At 33.7% G+C, this 25,121-nt stretch overlaps 2 protein-coding genes across 7 annotated transcripts in view; both read left to right on the top strand.

Moving 5' to 3' along the window:
- Positions 1-25,121, top strand: part of ZGRF1 (zinc finger GRF-type containing 1) — a 34,122-nt gene that overhangs the window by 5,709 nt on the left and 3,292 nt on the right. For 5 of the 6 annotated variants that reach the window (XM_087874444.1, XM_034442297.2, XM_034442299.3 and 2 more), the window contains exons 6-22: positions 2,021-3,419; positions 5,791-5,867; positions 7,138-7,323; positions 7,985-8,078; positions 8,162-8,259; positions 10,950-11,082; positions 11,599-11,774; positions 13,049-13,236; positions 13,658-13,797; positions 15,354-15,500; positions 16,770-16,884; positions 17,032-17,282; positions 18,231-18,390; positions 19,377-19,454; positions 20,605-20,752; positions 23,085-23,212; positions 24,490-24,613. In XM_087874444.1, coding sequence (XP_087730570.1) covers positions 2,021-3,419; positions 5,791-5,867; positions 7,138-7,323; positions 7,985-8,078; positions 8,162-8,259; positions 10,950-11,082; positions 11,599-11,774; positions 13,049-13,236; positions 13,658-13,797; positions 15,354-15,500; positions 16,770-16,884; positions 17,032-17,282; positions 18,231-18,390; positions 19,377-19,454; positions 20,605-20,752; positions 23,085-23,212; positions 24,490-24,613 — 3,642 coding nt within the window. The remainder of the gene's footprint in view (positions 1-2,020; positions 3,420-5,790; positions 5,868-7,137; positions 7,324-7,984; positions 8,079-8,161; positions 8,260-10,949; positions 11,083-11,598; positions 11,775-13,048; positions 13,237-13,657; positions 13,798-15,353; positions 15,501-16,769; positions 16,885-17,031; positions 17,283-18,230; positions 18,391-19,376; positions 19,455-20,604; positions 20,753-23,084; positions 23,213-24,489; positions 24,614-25,121) is intronic. The other variant, XM_087874443.1, reaches the window with a different exon arrangement.
- LOC148112572 (5'-3' DNA helicase ZGRF1-like) lies at positions 9,637-10,350 on the top strand. The gene has a single exon (XM_087874445.1). The coding sequence runs from the start codon at positions 9,703-9,705 to the stop codon at positions 10,348-10,350; it is 648 nt and encodes a 215-aa protein (XP_087730571.1). The 5' UTR covers positions 9,637-9,702.

The following is a 25,121-nucleotide window of genomic DNA, read 5'->3' as shown; positions in this document are numbered from 1 at the left end:
CCTTCCAAAAGATAAATTTGCTATAAGCAGGTGCCAATAGGTGCCATATAGGTACCCATGCTCACTTCAAATTACCTTTTTCCCCTTTGGAACTTGATCACTTAAGTAAGTTCTAATTCAGTAGCAAATGTTGTGTTTGTCATTATTGGTAATTCTTGGCAATTGGGCTGGAATTTCCATTGCTAAGTGATACATTTGTAAAGTGTATCTGCATCACTTAGTAACAGTAATCCCTGCATTCCCAGTTGCCATTCTTAATGAATCCCATAGTCATTAGGTGAGGCAGGTTTCTGCCAACTTTCCCCAGTCAAGTCAATGGAGAAACTAGCAGGAAGTGCAAGTCTCAGGTGGTTTACAAGCAGGCTAGCAAACAGGTGTAATTGGCTGTGGGAGAGATGAGCTTTGAGAAGGTTGGGATGCAGGAGTGGTGGGGAGAGTGTGCAGAGGTGCACAAATGGCCAGTGTGCTGATGCTTAGAAAGCCAAAACACTTTGTAAGCACTGTTTTTTCAGCACCATCATAACGTTGAATGATTGCTGAATGAGTGATCATACGTTGAAGACTACCTATAATCAGCCATGTGTGCACCCACATACTACAGATAGTCCTCAACTTACAACCAGTTTAGTAACTATTTAAAGTTAAAGCAGACCCTGAAAAAGGAACTCAAAGTCTCAAAGTTCCAAAGTGGTTATGGGTCAATTGCAGTTGCGTGACTGCATTTTGGATGCTGGGTAACTGGCCTGCATTTTACAGCCATTTGTGATGCCTTGTGGTCACATGGCCACAAGTATGCTTTTGCCAGAAACCAGCATTTATTTAATTTACAGCAACAGCAACAAAAAACGCCCCATAGCAAACATGACCACCAAAAGGTTATAAAATGGGTCTGCTTTACAAACCTCACGTTATGGCCATAATTGCAGGGCTCAAGTACAGTCTTAAATTGAGGACTACCTGTACTGTCGATGATTTTTGTCCCTTACCATCTGCAGTATCATGTATATTAGATGTGAAATAATTCAAATCATCCACTGCATTTCATACTGGCAATTACCCCAATTATGAGTGTTAATAGCAGCAGGTATACTGTTAGATCAGCAGAAGAAAATGAATAAAAATGAGCTGTATTATGGTCTACAAGCTGTATGTTTGCTGTGTGAATATTAATCAGTTGTCTGAACACTTTTGCTGACAGTTAAATATGAAAAATTTATATACATTATATGGAGAGTAGAATAGAATAGAATAGAATAGAATAGAATAGAATAGAATAGAATAGAATAGAATAGAATAGAATAGAATAGAAATCTTTATTGGCCAAGTGTGATTGGACAAACAAGGAATTCGTTTGGTGCATTTATTTATTGATTGATGCAATATCATTGCTGCTATTGTATTAGTAATATTATTTCCAGTCATTTTAATTTGGCTTCACAGCTGAAACAGATGCTTCCAACTTCTATGAATTGCACTTTATAGAAATGTGTATGAGTGAATTGCATTTGGTTTTTAAAAGAAAATAAACCTCCATTTAAGTTTTGCTATTCAGTTATAAATACTCAAAAGAATTGAAGTTCTTTTGTAAAATACAATGTAAAATACATTGGCATGACCAAAGTACTCCCTGTTAAAACACTGAGACAGTTTTCCTCTGTAAAATTCATTGCTGCCACTATGAAGGTTTTTCTAGACGGTCTTTGAATATTCAGAGAAAACCTTTCTAGTAGCTATGTCGGACCTTCTAGAGGACACTGTTACCTCAGTGCTTTGTGAAAAGTTCCTTTTTCAAAAAATGTCTATGGAGATTCTCAATCATCCAGGTCACAGTTGTCCCAAAAGTGCTTTTTCAAGAGGCAACTGTGCTTTCTTGTTTTTCTTGATGATGCTTCAATCTTTAAAAAATGCTTTTCTAAATGCTTTGTACAGCTTTATTGTAGAACAAGCATGTTATAAATGATATGTCCATGATTGATTCTTCATTTATTAAACTTGCCATCCATACAAAATGTTCTTCCAGGGTTTCCAAATACCACGTCAAGTGGAAAAGAAAAAGTTAGTGGAAGAACCTGCATTGCCATCTACATCTGACGGTCCTCTTTCATCCTTCCCGCACCAATTTTATGCATCTTCTCCTTTATTTTCCGTTCCTTGCCAAAATAGGGAAGATACTGTCTTACTCACAAATTTTAATGGGGATCCTTCTACAAAGAATATTAAAGGTGCAGAGCCTGTTAATTTTCTGGCTTCTACCTCGTTAGATGATGAACATGAAATAGTACAGAATAAAAAATGTAGTAGCAATAATTTAGCAGTTGAATATTTGAAGCCAAATTTTCAGTTAGAAAATGCACTGGTCAGTTCAGGATATCATGCATTTTCACAGAACATTCGAAGCAGAGATAAAATTATAGCACTTTTGAGTCATGACCAACATGTTTCCAAGAGACTAGGAAATGAGACTACTGCCTCACTGAAAAATCTACAGCCCACAATGATGCAATCAGAATCCAACCCAAAAGTTTTATTGCAAAGAAAAAGCCGATGGGATGCTTACATGCCATCATGTTTATCTGATGTACATAATACAGAAAACAACGATGAGAATACTAGTGATTTGCAATCAGTTGAAAAGAGCTTAAATGAGAGTGAATGTGTAAACGGAAGCCAATCCAATGACCATAAAGAGATTCCACAAATGCCGTCTTCTTGGAAACTTGATATTTCTCCTGTTAGTAAATGTTCTACTGGAAGTCAGCCATATAACTTTTTCCCAAGTGAATCCTTCATGAATGGAAGCAATAACTCTGAATTAAGTTCACTTGATAATGCTAATTTGAACTGTGGAAATACACATAAAAGGTTTGAAGACTCATCAGAATCAAGTAGAAATGGAATAATTGGTAATTTGGAAAGGAGTTGCCCAGGTGTTGACTTTGCAAATCCAGGAAAACAATTTACAGAGGTTAACTTTAATCTTTTAAATATGCTGGATTTTAGTGCCACAGAAGATAATAACCCTAATGAAAACAGCATTATATCACAAGGTTCTGTATGCCTAAGGCAAGAAATTAAAAATCAAGTTGAGGACAGTGCTGAAAAAAACTGTGATGTAACAGCATGCAATAGTGAAAGGAAAGACAATGTACAATTAGAGTTTGTACAAGATTGTGATTTCAACATGATCTCAGGATCCCAGCCATTACCTCTTTGTAATGAATTTTCTGCAAAGCCTGTCAACATTAAAGAAAAGAGTACAGCGATTTGGGAGAAAAAATGGCAAAATTCAAAAGTTTTGATTAATGAGAAGGTAGACACAAATACATTATATGCGCAGAATATGGATGTCCACCAGCAATTGCCATGTGCAAGCAGAAACTTGATAATGGAAAATGATGTGGACTGTGAAATGCATGATAGTGAGTATTACACTTTCATTAACTTAGAATAGAAAAAGTAATATTCCCTTTATTTCTACTGCTTCATATATTTTCAAATAAAAATAATGTTTATAAAATAAAGGCATTGAAAGTATTTATGGTAATAAAATAATTCTTTTCAGTAAAACAAAACAAAAGTTCTGATGTTTTCCCCCACTGCATTTCAAACAAACATTTTAAAATAATTTTAAGTTAGTTACTAATTAAAAAAATAGCATACATGAGTAAACTATAATTTGAAAATGTATGTATTTTCAATTAATGTATGTATTTTCAATTAAAAAAAACCAAATCGAATGAAGAAAAAGATTTCAGTTTATATTACCCCTCAACTTTTGATTCTTGTCCTTCCTCAGTTGGTAAGTGGTTTCAGATTTATTAATCTGTTTTTGAATTTATTATGACTTTAGGAAACCAGTGCACAGAGAGTGAGATTAATAGAAAAAGGTTGTTGCTTTTAATTCTGTAATATAATATAGTTTGAAGTATTTTTTCACTAATTTACCTAGCCCTTTACTTACCTGAATTTTAAAAAATGATGCAAAGTATCTACTATAAAAGTACTGTGTAGAGGGGCTATAGTTGCTTTAGAAAATTAGATATGATTTGTGTAATATTTTTGCAATTTTGCACTGTTGATTACATGTTTAAAATTAAAATCTGTTCACTAATCAGTTAACAATTTTACTTTAATTAATTTTAAAGCAATAATGTTACCTTGTGGGAAAAGAAAATTCTTGTTTTATATTTTTCAGAAAATTACTCTTAAAACGGCATACATCTGTTTAAGAAATCAAAATATCTGTAATACTAAAATAAATTAAAAGTGCAAACTTTTGCCTACAATTGAATTTTTTATAGGTGCTGTTTTTGGACCATCTTCTTACTTCTCCACCATTTTATTTGTGACATGGGTGTAATAATGACTGCAAAATTATTGTAAAAACTACTAAATTTCAAAATAGAAATGTTGCCTTACTTATCAGAACATTTCCTGTAAGGAACAAATGAAACATTCTCAGATTAAGTTCAGTTTTTAATTTCTGTTGTATTTTATTAAATTACTATGCCACCCATCTCCCCAGACAGGGTGATATAAACCATTTTTCCCTGAAAAGCAGAGCACGTGAAACAAATTTCTCATTTTTTTCTAAGATTTTCTCTGTGATGATCACTAAGAAAGATATATAATTCTGATTCTTGATATGAATTCAGTATATATGAAAAGTGTTCTTATAATTTGTCATAAAATCTAAATCTCAATTTATGGGAGAGTAAATTTATACTCTCAAAGGCTCGTCTCATATCAAATATACCAATAGATGCTTATCACTGGATGCATTTAGATGCTTATCACTGGATGCATTTAGATGCTTATCACTGGACTGGTGCAAGTGGACTTCTGGTGGAAGTGGACTTCTGGCTTCTGCTTCTCTATAGCAGACATTCCAATCTCTACTCATGGAAGATGAATATTTTTAAAGGAGGAGAGGAATTGTCCTATATCATAATCTCAATCAGAAGATACCAGGGTGGATTTGATTTAAATCGAGTTGATTTAAATCACTAGTAAAAAGGCTTGATTTAAATCAACTCGATTTAAATCATAATTTTTAAAGAGCAATTGTCATCTCTGCTACTCCTTTGACCCACTGTTGACTCACCAATAGTCCCAGTGTTGCAGAATATACAGCCTCATGCTACATAACTAAGCTCCATTTCATGCTGAATAAACTAAATTATTTATGTATCTTAAATAGAAAACTATCTTACGATAGTTTTTTATTAAAATAAATTTGATAAAAATCAAAAAAATCCGATTTAAATCAAAAAAATCTGATTTTTTTTATTTTTTCTAAAAAAAATCATTGATTTTTATCCACCCTGGAAGATACCCACAACATGAGAATCCAAGGTGGGAAAACGAAAGGGTCTTAGTTTTTTCAGAACTACAAAGCGAAATTTATATCCAACCTAGTGCTTTTAAAAAATATACTCAAAAAGAATTGCTTTTGGCATAATATGATTGGTAATACCGTTTGTAAGTGATTCTTATACTATTTGGTTTTTCTCACATAAGCAGTTAATAATTAATGTTAGATTTTTTCAAATATTTTATTGTTGAAAATATTTTTTTTACTTCTTCTGTTTCTAATAATTTTTAGTTCTAGCAATTCTATAACTTTGAATTTAGCAATCTAATTTGTTATTATTCTGACTAATTCTACAAAAATGAATATATTTCTGACATATTCATATATACAAAATCATTAATCCACGACAGACATACACATATTGGTTTAGCCTGATGACTGAAGTTCATTGTTTCTTTCCCCCTCCCCTTTGATAGTTAAACAAAGTTTTGCTGAAGCCTTTTGTCCTGAAGATGTGCAGATATCCTGCCTACATTCTGACTCACCAAATTTGGTAATCTTCTTTTGATGTTGTATCATACTAAAATTTTCAAAATCTGGTTTAAATATCTGGCTGACTGTGCAACCACCACCAATAATAACAATGGCTTTAATCTGTGTGTTACATCGTGCATTTTAAGGGGACTTTTCTATCTGCGTTTTTCCTACTAACTAGTTATGCTCCTGCTTGCAGGCCTCTAGAGTCCTAAAACTCACTTCATTGTCTGGGCATTCTCCAGAGCAAGGTTTTGTTGATGAAAAAAATCTTTAGTCTCCTATATCCGAAGAAGTATTGATTTAAACCATAGATAGATAGGTAGGTAGGTAGGTAGGTAGGTAGGTAGGTAGGTAGGTAGATAGATAGATAGATAGATAGATAGATAGATAGATAGGCAGGCAGGCAGGCAGGCAGACAGACAGACAGACAGACAGACACTGTAGATAGATATCAATAGAAATAGATATTATTTCATTATAATAAATACCCCCTGGAATACGAATAATCCCAGATCTTCGCACTTTCCGACGTGCCTTGAAGACCTTTCTGTTTCAACAGGCAGGGCTAGCATAAACATCCAAATTCTATGCCAAGGTCTTAGCAGATACACTAAGTTGACTCAATTTATTATTTACTGTTTATAAAAAAAATAAATATTATATGTATATGAAATGTTATTCTGTTCACCGCCCTGAGTCCTTCGGGAGAAGGGTGGTATAGAAATTCAATTATTATTATTATTATTAATAATAATAATAATAATAATAATAATAATAATAATAATAAGTATTTCTTATTAAATGTGATACTGCCAGATACTCTCATGAATTACAAAATAAAAGCATTTTAAAAAAACAAGCAAGGAGCAAAAAGATAGCAAAACTGAGCAACATTATTCAGAAGGAACTTCAAACACCCTAGCCAAAAGTCTGGACCCTCTGAAACATCAATAGGATAGGAGCCACTGGGGCGGGGGGGGGCAGGGTTGGAACTTCACTGGATAGCGAAGGTTCATTTCTGGGGACTCATGTTAGATGACATTGAGTAAGATCGTTGTTGCCCAGGGCTCACCAGTGAATGTAAGGGTTAACATAAACATCAACTGACAATTTTTGCAATTGAACAAATTAATAATTCAGTGTCTCATTCTTTAAAAGGTATAAGGATTAGTAAAGATATGCAAAATATACCCACATTCTGAAGTTTTAATTGTACTTACAGCTTTTTTTTTTTTGGTCAATGAATAGCATTGCTTTACAATATTTGTTCCATTAAATGCATAAAGGTAGTTGAATTTCATGGATACCAGGTGAAAGGCTCAGCAGCTAGTGAAATGATGACAAGAGAACGCTGTTCGTATCACAGAAAGGATCCACAAAGTGACATGACCAACTCTGAAAGTGCTTCAAAGGATGCATTCTTTTGCTTAGCGCAAGAACTGAACTGTCCTGGGATGCCTGAGTTTGTTAAAGTAAGATTTTTAAATGTACAAATTTTTTAATCTATGAACATACTCTGGAAAAGTCTGTGTTATAAGGGCTTAAAATACTGCTGTACATAAAAAGAATAATCATTATCATTATCAACAAATTCATAAGATTGGATATTGCTTATAAGGATCAGATAGTTAAATCCCTCTCATGGGTTGAGGGAGAGATCTTTATAAATATTTTATGCTATCCAAATTTTTAAAAGGATGTTACGATATTTTCAGGATCAGACTCAATAAATGAATTAATAGTTAGATATTCAAATAAAGCACTGTTTATTTACAGAAGGCATTCTATATTCACTGAATAATCACAGATAGAAGCACAGAAAGAATGCATACAGCTCCTTATATATACATGGGGTGGAGCTAGATATGGGAGTGGTTAAATATGAATATATTAAGTAGTGAAGAATAAGTTAACCCCTGATATTCTGGTCATGTACTATTTACATAATAAAGAATAAGGCATTTACTTGTGACAAAGGAATTACTGAGGCTCCTGTTTAGTACCCTTGTTTTCTCTATTAATTTTTTGCCAAACTAATATACAGCAATTAATGCCTAGAATTAATTCCAAAACCAATGTTATCCCGGAATGCATTAAATGTGTTTATTGGGATGGGGGGGTATTTATCCTTAGCCTCTAGGTTCAGAAGATGATCTCGATAACAGCGGAACCAAAACATTTAAACATGAATTCAGTGTTTTTGAAGAAAAAAGCAGTAATAAATTTTGTAAGTGGCTATCAATATGAACAATTAATGACCAAAATGTAGCATTACTCTTCAACATTTTTTGTGTTTCTTCCTCTTAATAGTAACAAAGAGTGCATCTTTTAAACCTCCAAGTCAGATTGTGACAAATTCTTCCTCAAATCTAGACTTTGCGAAGTCTGCTTCCGGGGATTTTAATAAGGTAATGACTGGGTGGCTCATTTTGTTTTATCATTATTCTGATCATCAAAAAAATTACTACCACAGAGCTGCCTTAATTCTAGATGCTGCCAAGACATTATCCCATTAGGATCATATACCCTCCATGAATGTTAAAATGTTTTTTGTCTCAATTTTTTGAATAACATAATATTCTTCAAAAGTATCTTTTTCTCCCTTTTCTTTCTTAAAGGGTATTTCTCTTTCTCTATAAAAGGAATATATGTATGTATCTATACACACACATGCATATGCATATATACATGCACACATATACATACACATATATACATAGAGAGTAGTAATCTTAAGAACACTGTTATGTACATCTTACTAATTTTGAATTAGAATTTATTTAGGTATTGTGAATATTAAAGTTCATTATTTTCTATAAAATATGGGAATAAATGTTTACAGATGAAGATATTTGTATCTATTTGTAACTATATATTTTTGCTTTTTACATTCCTTCTGTTCAGCTGTTATCAAAACAATGGGTTTCTTCACAGACTACTGGCTGTCACTTTTTCCCAACTCCAAATAGTAAAGAAACAATAGAAGAGCAGAAATTGCTGATATCCAAAACTCATCCAGACTTGTATATGGATAATAAAAAAAACTTTTTCAGTAAGAAAGGTTTGATTGTTGATGATATAATAACAGTTGTGCCAGAGTTTTTGGAATGCTCCAGTTAGTGTTTGAGCATTCTTAATCTAGTTTGATCATTAACAAAATGTAAGTAATTCATATTTTAAAAAATGTTGCTGAAATCTCCTCCATCCCTGCCTATTTACCAGGGGTCATGATTTTTCTGCTCATAAAAAGGAACTTCTATGTCTCCTAATCTGTCCAATTTTTCATTTATGAGCTATTTTTTTATACATGAACAAAATAAATTTATTCAGTCTCTCTACCTATCACATCCCAGTTATTTTCAATTTATGAAATAGGTATAAAAATTCAGTATTAAGAAATACAGACATATTGCAAAATGTTTTGATGTCTTCCCAATTTATAATTTAATTGATCTTGTTTAGAGATATAGCTAGGTTAATAAAAGTAACTAGGAACTAAATTTGACTTTCAAATAACAAAGATACACTCTTATTTGTACTTTAAAGCTTTAACTGTATTAGTTTTGAAGAATATAACAGTTCCAAATTTTCAAGAGTATATATAACCAGAGTTTCAATGTCTTTTTCTTTAACAAAATCATTAGTGTAGTTTTATTGTATCCTTCCAATAAGAAATACATTGTGCTGTATTAGTAATGACTGCCGTTGAAGTTTTTGCTACTGAAAATATTTAGGGAAATTCCAAAAATATTTAGTCCATTCCAAAAAATAATACTAATATTAATGTTTTACTATATTATCAATATAATTTTGTTTTCAAGTGTCCACATACTGTATCCTGTTTTATAGGAATGGGAGACTCCATGTATCCAGAAAGTGATATATCTATCCTCTTACCTACTCTTGGAACACAAACTCCAGTTGTTCCTGGACTTTTAGATAATCTACTTTCTGATTTCCAGCTTTATTCTAGTGCAAAAATCTGTAAACAGATTCATCATCGTTGTGGTTTCTCGGTAGTCAATACATATGACAAGTCAGAAATGTTAGACCCTGAGGACAGGATGTGTAAAATTTTTGTTGGTGAAAAGTACATAGGAGTAAGAGACAAGATAGCCATACCGAGTGCATTGCCTAATGTGTATGAACAAAAGGAACAAAGCAAATGGCAGAAATACCACGACACAACTGGTTGTGATTTGGCTTCTGATATCAAAGCTGAGAGTTTTTTAGGAATGTCATTAGAATACAGAAGAGAGAATCAGAGTAATGTCATCCATAAAAGCCCTCGGGAGTCTGAGCATTTGGAGACAATAAAAACCATGCTTTGTAAACAGCACCAAAACTTTATCAGTCAAGATTCTGTTTCAGAAAGAAAGAAACTTTCTCTGCACTTAAATCAACACTTTCGCACTGAGGAAGTTCTAAGTGAGTTAGGTCACCTGAATTTCCCTAATATAACCAGAGATAGCAAGGTATGTAATTGTTCCCAATGTTAAGAAATGCTGCTAAATATTGTCCATCATGTGTACATGCAGATTAGTTTTGTTGTATGCGTCTAATGTTTTCTCTTACAATTATTTTAAACAATGTTTTCAGGAATACTGTGTTAACAGGTTTCAAAATATTGATAATCTCATAATCATAGTTTATCAAATCAAGATATGTACAGTTTTTACTCATTCATGAAACCATGACTCCTCCTTTTGCTGCAACTGTGCCAACACAAGGAATCTAATTAACCATAAACTCTTAATTAGACTAAACTGGGGTACTGCAAACCTCAGAACAAGCCTGCATCTTCAGTTATTGTTTTAAGTCCTTGAAGTGATTTTTATGGAACTCCACAAAGTCAAGTTCCAAAATTATACATTACAGTATACATTCTGGAGACAGGATATTTCCAGATTTTTTAAGATTAAAATTTAGCACTCAAATAGATGTATTTTAAAAGACCCAGGTAAGATATGTGGTCACAAATATTGGAAGAATAGACATAGCCTTAATAAATGCTATATTCAGTGGTCTTAAATATAGGTAATCTCGGCATATGAGATTAGAAAAATGGAAATAGGAATTTGCTTATTTTGTTTTATAGGACACTTCTGAACTGTATTTCCCTAGGGCGGATATGGTAAAGAATACTAATGTACCTAAACGACAGCAACACATCCCAGTTGAATTTCAGTCTCCAGCACATTATAAGAATGTTTTTACTACTGCATTGATAGGTATGGTCCAACTTTTCTTTTTGGTACTGGTACTCGAAATTAATAAATGGTTCTAAAAATGCATTGCAGTCAAGATTTTTGATTAGGCTTCTCAAAAAGTCAAATTTTATAGAACCAGTGGGATTTGCCTTTCTGCCTTATACAAAGTTATTATAGCTTGCAAAAGAAAAATTGCATACTAATTCTGTCCCTGTCTCTTACTTCCAAAGTCAATTAGTTCCTTTCATTCCCTTTTGTTGAACATCATAGGAGTCGTGTATGGTAGCCCATGTTTAGCACTAAAATGCTTGACAGATTATTATTATTTTTTTATGAATGACAGTGAAATTAAGAAATCCTTAGTTTTAAATTTTTTAATTTAGATTTTTCCCTTCCCTAGAGACATTATTAAACTGGAAAAGTAGACTAGGTGACTCAAGCAATTCAAAATATTACTTGATATTAAATGACATATATTAACATACATATTTTCCCGCTAATTGCAAAACTTCTCATATTTCCTATTTTTATGAAAAGAACATTTAAACATATTATTATTTGAACTATCAAAAAATCTACATAAAGCTCTTGGGAAAGTGGATATATCTTTCTATTCATCGGTGAAAGAAGGGCAACAAGAGAATTCTGCGCCTCTCTGCAGCCACAAAATAGCAGCAAAGCTTGTTATGGTTAGAAAAGAAGGCCGAAATAAGGTACGTTGTTAGAGGCTGGTTAAAACACATTATTGGAATTTTTTAAACCATGATTTTCCTTGTATAGATATGAATGACGCATGCACATGAATTGCATAGATGTACATAATTTTTGTGAAATTGCAAATTTGGCTTGTGTTTGGGGAATAAAATAATTTATACATTTTATCAGAATATTTACAGTAGCTGAAAAATATGGAAATTAATAACTATGACAAAATATTTTGAGTATTTTAACAGTACACTGCTGAAACAGCTCAGCTCTGTGCACACTAGGGAAAGGGTCCTGTTGAAAGGTTTCCCTTTCAACAGGACCCTTTTATGATATTGAATGGCCAGGGATAGGATTCCTATGTATAAGCTTTGTTTTTGTAAGTATAATAATGACTGTTGGGAGGTTTTCTCCCTGTGCAATTTTCTCAGTGAATATCATTTTTTAAAACCTGGCATTTATTTCTTTAATAGAAAATAGTATGAACAGAAGGGAGTCACTAAACAAATTTAGCAGTGGGGGTGTGTGTGTTAAGTTTCTTTTAATAAGTACGATGTATCGGCCCAATAATCTGATGTTATACTTAGTTACAACTTTATACTGCGACCAAAAAGCTATATAACTCAAAACCAGGTTAACTGAATCAGCATCTTCTGAGAGATTTATTTATTTATTTATTTATTTATTTGTTTAAATTTCTATACCGCCCTTCTCCAATATAGGACTCAGGGCGGTGAACAGCCGAAAATAAAAACAAGACATACATACAAAACATACAAAATCTAAAAACTGATTAAAATAATTAAATCTTTTGGCTGTGATTAAAACAATTCCAATTTAAAAACAGTTTAAAATTTGACTCAAGCCAGCCCAGCTAGTTGAAATAAATGGGTTTTCAGGGCCCGACGAAAAATCCGGAGGTCTGTTATTGTACGTAACTCTGGGGGGAGGTTGTTCCAGAGGGTGGGCGCCACCACAGAGAAGGCTCTCCCCCTGGGGGTCGCCAGCCGACATTGTCTGGCGGACGGCACCCTGAGGAGGCCCACTCTGTGTGAGCGTACTGGCCAGTGGGAGGCTATTGGTGGCAGAAGGCGGTCACTTGACCAATAAAGTTAAGCTTTTTTCTTCTCTCTATCCCTCTCTTTCTCTCTCTCTATCCCTGTCTCTCTCTGTCTCTCTCTCTCAAATTGGTCAGGTTGTTTGTTCATCAGATTTATATGCACACAATTGCAGCATGCACTAACACAAATTGATTTATTGTACGGCTTGTATTTTGCTCCAGGGTCGTCTTTTCTATGCTTGTGATGCTGCTAAAGCAGATCGATGTGGTTTTTTTAAGTGGTTTGAAGATGTAAAACCTGTACAGATGGATAGTAAACCTTGTATTATACTTCATGATACAAAGAGTATTGGAACTTACCTCAGATGTCAAAGAATTTCTATCTATGAAGAATGCCAACTTCTAATAAGGTATGTTGAAATGTTAGCTATACTTGAACAGTAGTTTATAACTGAAAGGAAGCGATGCTAATAAATAATGAAGATAGTGTCTACATTACTTTAAGTTCCCTTTAGAAAGAATTACTAAAAAAGTAATTAAAAAGTAAAAAAAAATAGTAATAATGAAGTGAACCCAATATTACAAATTAATTTCAAGCAAACTAAGCAATTCTTTGGTCATGTTATCCCCCCTGCCAGGTTTAGCACTTTCAATCAATATCTTACTGATACTAATATTGATACAATGAAGAGTTTATTCATTCTTTTGAGTAATATTAAAGCTTATGTCCCCAGTTTTATTTATTTTTTTATTTCATGAAAATCTATTTTTAGTATTTGCTTATAAAAGCAATAATATCAATTACAGGGTTCTTATATTTCATTTTTCCAGGAAAATGTTTGATACCCAAAGAAAACAATTTGGTAAGATGAAGAGATGTAATATTGCAAAGGCTAGCTTTGACTGTGATTCTAAGAGGAAATTATTTCTTAAACTGAACCGGAAGGAACATTCCTCTACATATAGCAAAGGTTGGTAAATTTGAAAATCTCTGAGACTAAAGAGAATTTATGTTACATTACATTTTGTTACAACATATTTGTTAACTGACTCAATCTAATGACTGGTAGCATTCTGCAACCAAAAATATACAAATAATAACATAAGAAATAATTTACAATATAACAAGAATATACAAGTATAAAGGAACTCCCATGCTGGAGTTAGCAGTCTGGGCACTTGTATTCTGGGCTAGTTGGAGCTTCCAGGTTGTCTCCAAAGACAGCTCCATAGAGAGCACATTACAATAGGACACCAAATCTGTGGTGGTGATTAGGTTGTGAGTTACTGTTGCCAAGGCATCTTTGAATAGATAGGGCTACAATTGGTGTACCAGTCAATGTTGGGCAAAGGCCCATCCAGGCATCTTTCTGCTGCTTGGCCGAAGCCCCAAGTCCAGAAGAAACCCTAAGTCACACATTTCTTTGGGGCCATATGACACATAGATGACTCTGGCATACCTTCATCTCCTGTTCAACATGTACAGTATGTGACTTTTGAGCCAAGTCATTTATTACAATAAAATAATTATTGTAAAAAATGTAATAGATCATCAATAATGGATTGATGATTGAGTGATTGATTGATTTGAATTGATTCCTGTAGCTGTTCACAAAGCATCTGACTCAGTTCTGATGATACCAAGCTATGTATCTTGACTCCCTGACTGACCAAATGATATTGTCGTGGTTTTGTCCCAGTGCCTGATTCTGTTGTGGTCTGGATGCGGAAGAATAAGGTTAAGCCCAACATTCAGCAATGCTGGATGGCTATGGGTCCATGAACTATCTGACTCTGAGGATTTCCTAACTTCTGGATGGATTGGGCTTCCACAGACAGAAATGGTGTATAGTTTGGAGTTTTTCCTAAACTTGTAGCTCCTAAACTTGTAGCTCCTACTCAAAAAGTAGTTGGCAGCTATGGCCAAGAAAGTCTTTTGTACCTGTTGCCAGACTAGGAGACCCTTCTTACAGTAACTCTCCCTTAATCACTTCATGTATGGACTATTGCAATATGTTCTCTATGAGGCTACCATGGAAGATCACTTGGAAGTTCTAGCTGGTTCAGTGTACAGCAGGAGTAGTGTTGGACATGTCTTTCCAAATTGTTTAAAATCTTCAAAAAGGTGCCCTTAGAAATTTAAATTATATGTCTGTAAATAAATAGATATTATATTTTTATTTAATATTTAGCTTATATAGTGAAACAGTTGTGAATGACTTTTTTCTGTGCATAATCAATTAAGTGATGTACGTGATAAATTTTAAAATATCTTTCAGAAAATAATTTTTCAAATAGCACTCTTAAGAATATGAAATTACTTAATATGAAAATAGATATTTACACAATGCATTCCTGGTTAAGAGAAGAAAAAATACCAATGTTTTTGTTTTTTCACCATGAAGACATAGGAAATAAAAAAGGAAAATAACTTTTTTTTTTCAATGTTTCAATTGTAGCTTTACTTCTGAATTGCAAAATTGATTGCTTGGTGTAACTTATGCAAGTGTATGTACTATGTTGACAGATGATCTTTGGGTTGTTTCCAAGACTTTGACCTTTGAACCCTTGGACACATTCATTGCATATAGTGTTTTTTTTGGACCATCCTCTAATAATGAAGTGGAGTTGGAGCCTCTTAATGGTTATAGCCCATCAAATTGGTGCTCAGATAGTAAGTTTCTGCTCAATGTTTTTTTTTCTGTAAGGCTTTAGAATAGACTATTCAAAATATTACTAACTCTCTAGTATGCCATAAAATGGAATTCCAACAGCTTATACTAGAAAAAATATCATTGAATCTTTAAAAGACAGTGGGAAACCCCGTTCAACGTAAGTTGGAAAATCTAAATAGCCAAAATATTTTACTTATCCACAGGATATTTTGCTGCAACTGAAATTTGTTTGCTTGAAAATTATTTTAATTCATGGTCAGCTTGAGAAAGTTACCGTATTTTTCAGAGTATAAAACACACTTTTTTCCCTCCTAAAAGAGGCTGAAATTTTGGGTGTATCTTATACTCCGAATGTAACCACGCGCTGTGCCCAAAATGGTTACACAGAACAGCTGCTGCCTTCTCTTACCCCTTCTGCACTTTGCCTGCTTTAGTCATTTGAGCTCCCTCCGAGGATCAACTGTGCTTTTGAAGCTGTTTTTCAGCCCCAACATGAGGGAAGCAATATTCCGTGCTTTGCCTGCTTTTCTAATTGCTGTTCCCTCCGACGATCAGCTGTGCTTTAGAAGCTGTTTTTTAGCCCCAACCAGCCCCAACCTCAAAATCAGCGAGCAAACTAATGTGCTGAAGCTGAGCAGACTAAGGACTAGCCAGATGAATACCTGGTAGGCAGATTTTTTTCCCCTATTTTCCTCCCCAAAAACTAAGGTGCGTCTTATACTCTGGTGCATTTTATACTCCGAAAAATACAGTAAATATTTTCACAACTTTGATTAAACTCAAAGCATAATATATACACTTTGAAAATATTAGTGGGAAAACAGAGCTAGAGTACAGGGAATGGATTGAACTGAAACCCAATTACCTGCTTTTCTTACAGAAACATTTACATAGTATGTGAAGAGATGGGGAAAAAATCCAAATATATCCTTGTTAAACAGGCAAAATTAGATAATAATAATTTTAAAAATCTCTTCAGTTCTAGGAAACAACGGGAATGGGAATTTTTTTAGAAGCAGGTCATTTCTGAAAATTTTTGCTTTGAGTGCAAGGAAATATAACACTCCCTAACTAATCCACAAGTCTTGAAACAAATTAAGATTATATCTCCCCATGCCTATTATTTACCGTAAAAACTATTGTTACAATTGATATTGACATGCTTACTACCGTAGTGTCTTGTCTTTTTGGATCTAACTTAAGATTCAAATGTTTTTTAATCAAATTCATCTCTAAATATCTATTTCTTATTATATTTTGTTTCCTAGTGATTGTTCATGCCTTGTTTGTGTGTAATGCTAGTACTGAACTCACAAATTTGAGAAATATACAGGAAAATGTCAGTTCAACCACTTTGCCAATCATACAACATCTACTTACAAAGTAAGTATGATACTATCTTTTAAAAACAGAAACAGATTTGTACTTTCATTGATATAAATACATTTGAATTATTTGACTGGAAATACATTTTAATTCTAGTGCTAAATTCTAAATAGGTTAAATCTTCTCTTTTCTTGTATTTTTTAGGAAAGAATTCTTTCTGAAAACCAAAGAAAGAAAACAAAAGTTTAAACCACCAGCTCTAAATACAAATGCAATAAAATCTGAAGCTTTCAGCCCAGAAATAGTTATAAATCTTGCTGATAAAATTATTCAAGCTTTTCAGCTAAATAAAGATCAGGCCACAGCAATGATGCAGATCGGTGCTATGATGACATCTCAAGAAATAAACACAGAAACAGGGAAGCATCCAACATTTCCAATAACAATAATACATGGTAAATTATTTCACAAGAGCTTCATATTTTTTTTAGTTCTCCAGTCCTATATTCAAGAGTTCCCCAATGTTTCCAGCTTTGGAAGGACGATGGTTCATGCGAGGGCCATGAAGTGTGCATGCAACTCCATTTGCACAAGCAGTGTGCACGCATGCACACCCTCCAATTAAATCGAACGTGCACGCTTCCTGGCAGTTTCCTCCACCCAGTTGCAATCCCCTCATGGCCCACAAGTGGGGGACCCCTGCTATATTCAATCCATATTTTAAATGAACTTTTTTTTTTCAGGATTTCAATTTAGATTTCTTTTTTTACTGTTATCAAACATTTATATTCAAACTTTTGAACTGTATACAGTACTAGAATTATATTCCATCGTTGCCGTGTCCCATGTACCTCAGCAAATCTACTCTGGAAGGTTAGGATTTTGCCATGAGCATATTTGGGGTATGCAAAAGTGTGCAACAGGAAGGAAACTAAGAATTTTATTTAAGTTTATTTATGAGGCTTTATACTGAATACGTTTTCTATGCAATCTACTTCAATATCCATTGACACACAGGTTAAATAGAAAGGTATGTTCTACCTACACAGAATTAGGAGAGAATATTATCTGAATCTTCTCACTATTCTAGCATAAATTCCAGGCTTAATAACACCATAAGTCAAGGACCACCTATATTGCAATCATAGCATTAGTCAGCTTTCTACTCTAATACCAATATTACATTTCAGCTAATTAGATGCAATCACTGTACTGTATATACAGCTAAGAATGCTTAGTTTGTTTTCTCATGATGAATGTTTGATTTCTCTAACCTCCTTAATGCTCAGCCCAGTTTCAAATAAAATACCTGTTCGAAAGAATACCACACAATATGTTTGATGCCATGAATATTTAATAAATTTATTAAAATTTATTAAAAATTTATTAAACTCCACATGTAGGTGTATTTGGATCTGGAAAAAGCTTATTGCTGGCTATTGTTATTTTATTCCTGGCACAAATATTTGAAATCCATGAAGCAGCTAATGACAAACGGTCAGTGCCATGGAAAGTATTGGTTTCTTCTTCCACCAATGTTGCTGTAGACAGAATACTATTGAGGTAAGTAATTTAGAAATCATGCTCAAATTGCTTCCATAATTTTTTTGTTTCAATAATACTGTATCTGCCATATTTTAAAGGATGTAAGCCATTTCTAAAATAATCTTGAGATGCCTCTTCTTTGTTTTTGCTAACTAATCAAATGCAGCTTTTTGTTTTTCTTCTGGGCAGCAACCTAAAATGCTACTTTGGTGAATTCTAAAAAAACTTTCACATTTATGAGAATACTCATAAATATTAATTTAATCTAAGGTTAGAGAACATTTTAAAAGCTTACAGCTGATGCGAATCAATTTTGAAAAATGAAAAGAATGTTACTGGAATTTGTTTGGAAACTTGCAATTCAATGAACACCTATTGAAATTTGAACCAAACTCTGCCTCAAGAGCAGTTTTCTGAGTCTCCTTTCATAACTATTTAACCCTACCATATAGTAACAAAATGATTAATGTAGCAAGTTTCTACCCAAATTACTCCAATTCATAGTCCTTTTGCAGAATAATATGCCTTTGTCCCTGAAGCATTCACTGGAAAGATTTACCACTCAAATTGAGAAAAACTATATATATATGTCCCTTTACTCTCCTGAGGCAGTTTGATGGAGTGGTTAAGGCATCAGGCTAGAAACCAGGAGACTATGAGTTCTAGTCCTGCTTCAGGCACAAAGACAGTTGGGAGACCTTGGGCCAGTTATTCTGTCTCAAGGAGGAAGCAATAGTAAACAACTTTAAAAATTTTGCCAAGAAAACTGCAGAGCAGTTGTCACTAATCAACACTGACTCAAAAGTGTGCTCACACACAAAAAAAAAGCCCCACTTCCTGAGCCCTTGTAATTTGTAAGGATATCCCGGTGTGATAGCTTCAGATTTGCACATGAACATTTCAGTTTGTAAAGTGATGCAGTTTAATGACCATGACAAAATATAAATGAAAGGATCAATATTTCTTTTAAGATATTTCAAATAATGAATTATTGTTTATTTCAGCCTGCTAGACATTGGATTTGAAGACTTCATTAGAGTGGGAAGCATTAAAAAAATTGCAAAGCCAATACTTCCTTATAGGTAACTTGCTTAAAATGTTTAACCAGGTCCAAGAGTCATCTGTGGGTCTATGAGGAGCCTTTGATCAAGCAGGAGTTTGTGTAGAGCAGGGCTGTCAAACTTGTGGCCTGCAGGCCAGATGTGTCATGCGCTGGCCACGCCGGTTAGTGAAGGGGGGGGAAGTCACAATACATCACATGACAATGCCATGACAACATGAGTTTGACACCCCTGGTGTAGAGGCACAAGCAAAGACTAGTATTTTCACAAGAGAACCATAAGCAGCTGTCACAGTTGTGTGACTTTTTTTAAACTACAGGAAGCTAGATGAAAATTCTAAATAATTTTTAGCAACTTATACAATTAGAATAATTATTCCTCTATTGCTTTCATCATAAAATAATTTTCTAAATTCATTTACCATTATTCCCTATTCTCCAAAGCCAACATGGGATAGGTGAACACTGGGCATTCTGACAGCTTCTATTAAAGGATGTAAGCCATTTCTAAGTATTAGAAAGTATGGGACATAAATTATCAAAATAAGCACTTGAAATGGATTCTTAATGAGGTTGAGGTCTTGAATACTTCTATATTATTGTGTTACAAGACATTTTATTTTTCAGATCTTTTTAAGAAGTCACATTAATTTTTCTATGGTCTTATTGTTAACTGCATTCTATTGTTTGGTTATTTTAAATTTATTTTTTAAATTTTATTTTGATTTCTATAAGCTACTCTGGAAGAAACTGGTGTAAAATGTTCATTTTAAAACAAATATATGAGCTGCTTAGAATCATGTGTTTGAGATAGTTAGCCCAATAAATCTAATAAGTAAATACATTCTTGCTGGCTGCTATCTGTGCAAAATGTTTGAATGCACTCATATACGAATAAGTAAGTTCTAACGTAGGTTGCTGCTTATAATTTATTATTTGGATATAAATATATATTTTTTACACAAGGCTCATTCAGACTAGATAATCCCTTCTGTTCTTTATTCCATAAACAATATGCTATGCTACATTTTGTGGCATGGGTGACTGTAATCTTCTCTTAGATTTCAGCTTCTATCTAACGTAGAAGCAGCAGTCTTTTGTGCAGAGAGATCTTTTCATTACTAAACTATTCCATTCAGTATTATTCCCTTAAAAAATGCAATATGTTAAAGCTTGCATGCTGACTCAGGATCTGAAAATGAACAGCTGAAAGAATTACTTGCCTTGATGAAGGAGGATTTAAGCCCAGTGGAAAAAATGTATGTGAAGAAGACTATTGAACAACATAAACTGGGAACCAATAAAGCTTCCCTTAGAAAGGTAATGATGAAGTGTATTTGCATGTGCCAATAAGTAGCTTAGTTTTTTTATTATTATTGTTGTTGTTATGTGTAGATGCTCTGGTTAAGTGGTACAATGTGGCATAGAAAAATCATAAAAAGAATCAACAGTAAAGCTATCTAGCCTAAAGCCAATGGAACATTAAGAATACAGTTAAATCCTATGTAAAAAGACAGGCTAGAACTGTATATTCCTGAGTGAAAAATCATATATTCAGTTATTAAGAAAGTGAGGGAGCTGTTAGCATTTCCTTTTTGGAGACAATTAATTGGACTCTTGCCCCAGTTGTGCATTGATGGTGAAATGGAATATAAATGGTGTAAACATAATTAATAATAACTTTTATGGATATTAATGTTGGAACTGTAGACTTAGTAGATCTAACTCAATGGTACTACAAATGAATAATTTGGACAGGTATTATGATGAACCTCTTTGGGAATTATGAAAATTGCAGGCAAAAATTAGAATTAGAATTATTTGAATATAAAATGTTTTATTGTGACAAACAAATTTTCTTTCTGCCAATGTTAATAAGAAGCTGCTCTGGAAGTTGAGAGAAAGGGACAACTTGCTGCAGGACAATTTAACAATTCTATTTAATTATTTAAAATAAATAAATAAAAAATTATTTTTGCCATTCACATTTCATTCTGTCCCTCCTTTTGCATCTTTCTTTAATGATTCTATTCCACCATTTCTTTGGTATTAGTGTAACTCTTGTCCTGTAGTGAGTTGTCCTGTGACGAGATGGCCGTGGCAAGTTATCATAGACCCGGAAGTTAAATACATATAATGCTATCTTATTTCAACTATATTATTAAGTAAAATAATGTTCATTCCTAGTAAACAATTTTTCTTAATGCACATACATCTTGATTTTTTAAAAAATATTGTTTTTATTAAACCATTTTCTTCATTTTACATCGCAATTTCCATCTTTGCAACTTGATTTAAGGCCACAATTCACATTGGTAAGCTAGCTAGTTGATAAGTGAGTCATGCCCAATTTTGACAACTTTTTTGTGACTTTAAGCGAGTCACATAGTGATTAAGCAAATATGACTTTCCCCATTGATTTTGCTTGTTGGCTAAGAAGGTTCCAAATGGCGATCACATAACCCCAGGATGCTGCAACCATCATAAATACATTCTAGTTGTCAAACACACAAATCATGCTCACATGATTGCCGGGATACTATGATGGTCCTAAGTGCAAATTCTAATCATAAATCATTTTTTTTCAGCACTGTCATAACTTCAAATAGTCACTAAACAAATGGCCGTAAGTTGAGGACCATTTGCTGAATTTGGAAAATGCATTTAGTGGGTTTTTTTTTTTAATATGAAGAAATTACTGTAAAAGCGAATGTTTAAGAAATGCAGTAGCTTTTAGGGTTAACAGAGTACTGAGGGAAGGGTGTCCACTAAAACTGAATGTCTTTTAAACCGGAGTTCCCCAACCTTTCTGGCTTTGCAGATTGGTAGGGGGGAAGAGGGGATAGTTCCACGTGAGCTCGCCTGCTACTCACGCAAGTGGGGATATGCACCCGCTCGCCCGCCAATTCCATGGCCTATTTCAAAACGGCTCAAGGCCCAGTAGTGGGCCACAGTCTGGGGATTGAGAACCCATTTTAAACTATGAGTTGGATGTTGGGGAGGGAGCTCCTCAGATATTCTTTTAATAGTCAAGGATAGCTCAGTGTTATAGCCCCTGATTTACAAACCAACATGTCAGTTTGTAAAGTCATACAGCATAAAGACTATGACAATTTAAAAATAAAAGGGCCAATATTTATTTAAATATATTTCAAATACATTTGTAATGAGTTTGTCAAATGACAAATTTTTGTGTAGTTATTATTGCCTGAAATCTGGACAAACTTTCGGGCAAAATTTGACCATTAAATTCAAAATCCAGTAAACTACTGCTCCTTAAATTGAGCATTTATTATAATTATGAAAAAGACTAGGCTATAAAGTAATCAATCATTTTTATTGAAATACATTAGTGGAACATGGCATCAGATGAATAAATTGAACGTGCAGTTATTTGTATTTTTAGTCCTTGCATGTTTTACTAATTTTTTAAAGCAAACTTCAAGCATAGGGGTGATTGAATCGGCATCATAGGGTCATGTTTGCTCATTAGTTTTCATTATAAATTTGATTTTTTTTTAATTGGTTGCACCATTTTTGAGTATAAACACATTCAATTACCAAATAAAAAAATTGAATTTTGGTTGTACAACTTGTGTTTCATTATTTGTATGAATATACAGATGGCTTTATGTTTCCTCTACTGATACAGGTGAGGGTAGTAGGATCTACCTGTGCTGCCTGCTCATTTCCATGCATGAGAAGTCTTAAGTTTCCTATAGTGATTCTAGATGAGTGTAGTCAAATGACAGAACCATCCTCTCTGCTCCCTATTGCAAGGTATGCCATCATTTTACTTTGTTATTATACTCCTTGACTTACAACAGACTTCCCCAGGACTACATATAATCCAGATTCAACATTTCAATGAACAGCGGGGGTGGGGGGGTCACATGATCATATTTTGGGCACTCAGCAACCACCCTGCATTTAAGGCTGTTTGCAGTATCCCATGGTCACATGACCACAATGTACAATTTTTTTTGCAGGAACCATTTACTTCCAGTTTCTGACAAAATCTGGCAAAATCCAGACAATGGATTCATTTAAGAACCGTCACATTCACTTAATGACTGCCACATTGGTTAATGATCATGGCAAGTCACTTAACGACTGCCGCAGAAAAGATTGCAAAATTGGGTGCTGTCCCATAGTGTCTCACTTAACAATCAGCATGACTTAGGGATGTAATTCCAGGCTCAATTATGATCATAAGTTGAGTTCTACCAATAATTAAATTCAGGTATATTGATTGTTTTAACTTATGACGTAAGTTGTTTTAAGAAACAGAGCCTGGTGGTGCAGCAGACAAAAGCACTGATATTAACAGTGCCGTTATTAACATCAGCTGCCTGCAATTACTGCAAGTTCAAATCTCACCAGGCTCAAGGTTGACTCAGCCTTCCATCCTTTCTAAGGTAGGTAAAATGAGAGACACCTTTAAACTGGGTCAATTTCAAGTAACATCTTTTTTCTGCACACACCTTAATATTATCCAAGGAATTACGAGAGAATAAATATTGGCCAGGCATTAGAGTTGAGTTCGTAATGAAAGCCAATTCAAAGAGCGTTTTTTTATAAACAATACAAAAATTACAGTATACATTTGCTTTAAAAGAGAAGCTTATTGAGAACAAGTAATCAATTAGTAAGGATTATACTGTACATTCTGCTGGCAAAATATTAAATATTGGAAGACCGATAGTATTTTAATATATTTTTATTTGGGCCTCTGTATTAACAGTTTTATTCCATGCTCCAAGTAGTCTTGAACTTTATGATGTGGAAAAAATTTAAAGATAATTAACTGTTTTTTGTACACAGGTCTGAAGCCTTAGCACAAGATTAAACTGTATAGCAAGTAAACAGACATAAAGCAGAGTTTCAGCTCTGTATTACCAGTTACAAGGAAGTTGGTCAGGCTATCTATTTGGTCTTTAGACATTTTTTGCCCAACACTATGGTTTATATGATACATGGTTGCCTTTTACTGAAAGAAAGTTTCCCGTTTTTTTAAGTTTAATATGTGATGGCCAGAAATGTGTTTTCATTTATAGTTTTCAATGTGAAAAGCTGATTCTTGTTGGAGATCCTAAACAGCTGCCACCTACCATTCAAGGGTCTGAAAGTGCACATGACAGTGGTTTGGAACAAACCCTCTTTGATCGACTCTGTTTGATGGTTTGTACTTCTAATATCTAGAGATATAGAGACTTGGTTTTTTTTAATTTTAAAAATATTTAGAGCCTAGAAAATGAATCAAAATCTTATACATCAAAATGTTGCTTTCTTAATGTTATATGCCCTGCTTTCTAATGAAAATATTTAGTACAAACTCAGTAGATATTTCTACTGTACAGAACACATGTCACATAGAATACATGTTACAGATCAGATATCCATCATGAATAGGCATTCATATAGAAGATTATCATAAGGACTATTTAACTATCTTCTCTAAAAGTGCTTCCATGAATACTAGTGCTTCTTTAATTTTTAAAAATGTTTTTATTAAATAACATTCCTTTTTTAGATCTTTAAAGCAGTGGTGAAATTCAATTTTTTTTACTACCAGTTCTGTGGGCATGGTGTGGATTGGTGAGCGTGGCAGGGGAAGGATACTGCAAAATCTCCATTCCCACCCCACTCCAGGGGAAGGATATTGCAAAACCTCCATTCCATATTTATA

This window comes from Pantherophis guttatus, chromosome 8 (assembly GCF_059756535.1).
Source record: "Pantherophis guttatus breed Tessera chromosome 8, ASM5975653v1, whole genome shotgun sequence".
NCBI lineage: Eukaryota > Metazoa > Chordata > Lepidosauria > Squamata > Colubridae > Pantherophis > Pantherophis guttatus.
This window is presented reverse-complemented; position numbering and strand designations above follow the sequence as displayed.

Bases quoted from the DNA above. Each gene is read 5' to 3' on its own strand.
- LOC148112572 (XM_087874445.1), top strand. From the start codon at position 9,703: ATGGGAGACTCCATGTATCCAGAAAGTGATATATCTATCCTCTTACCT.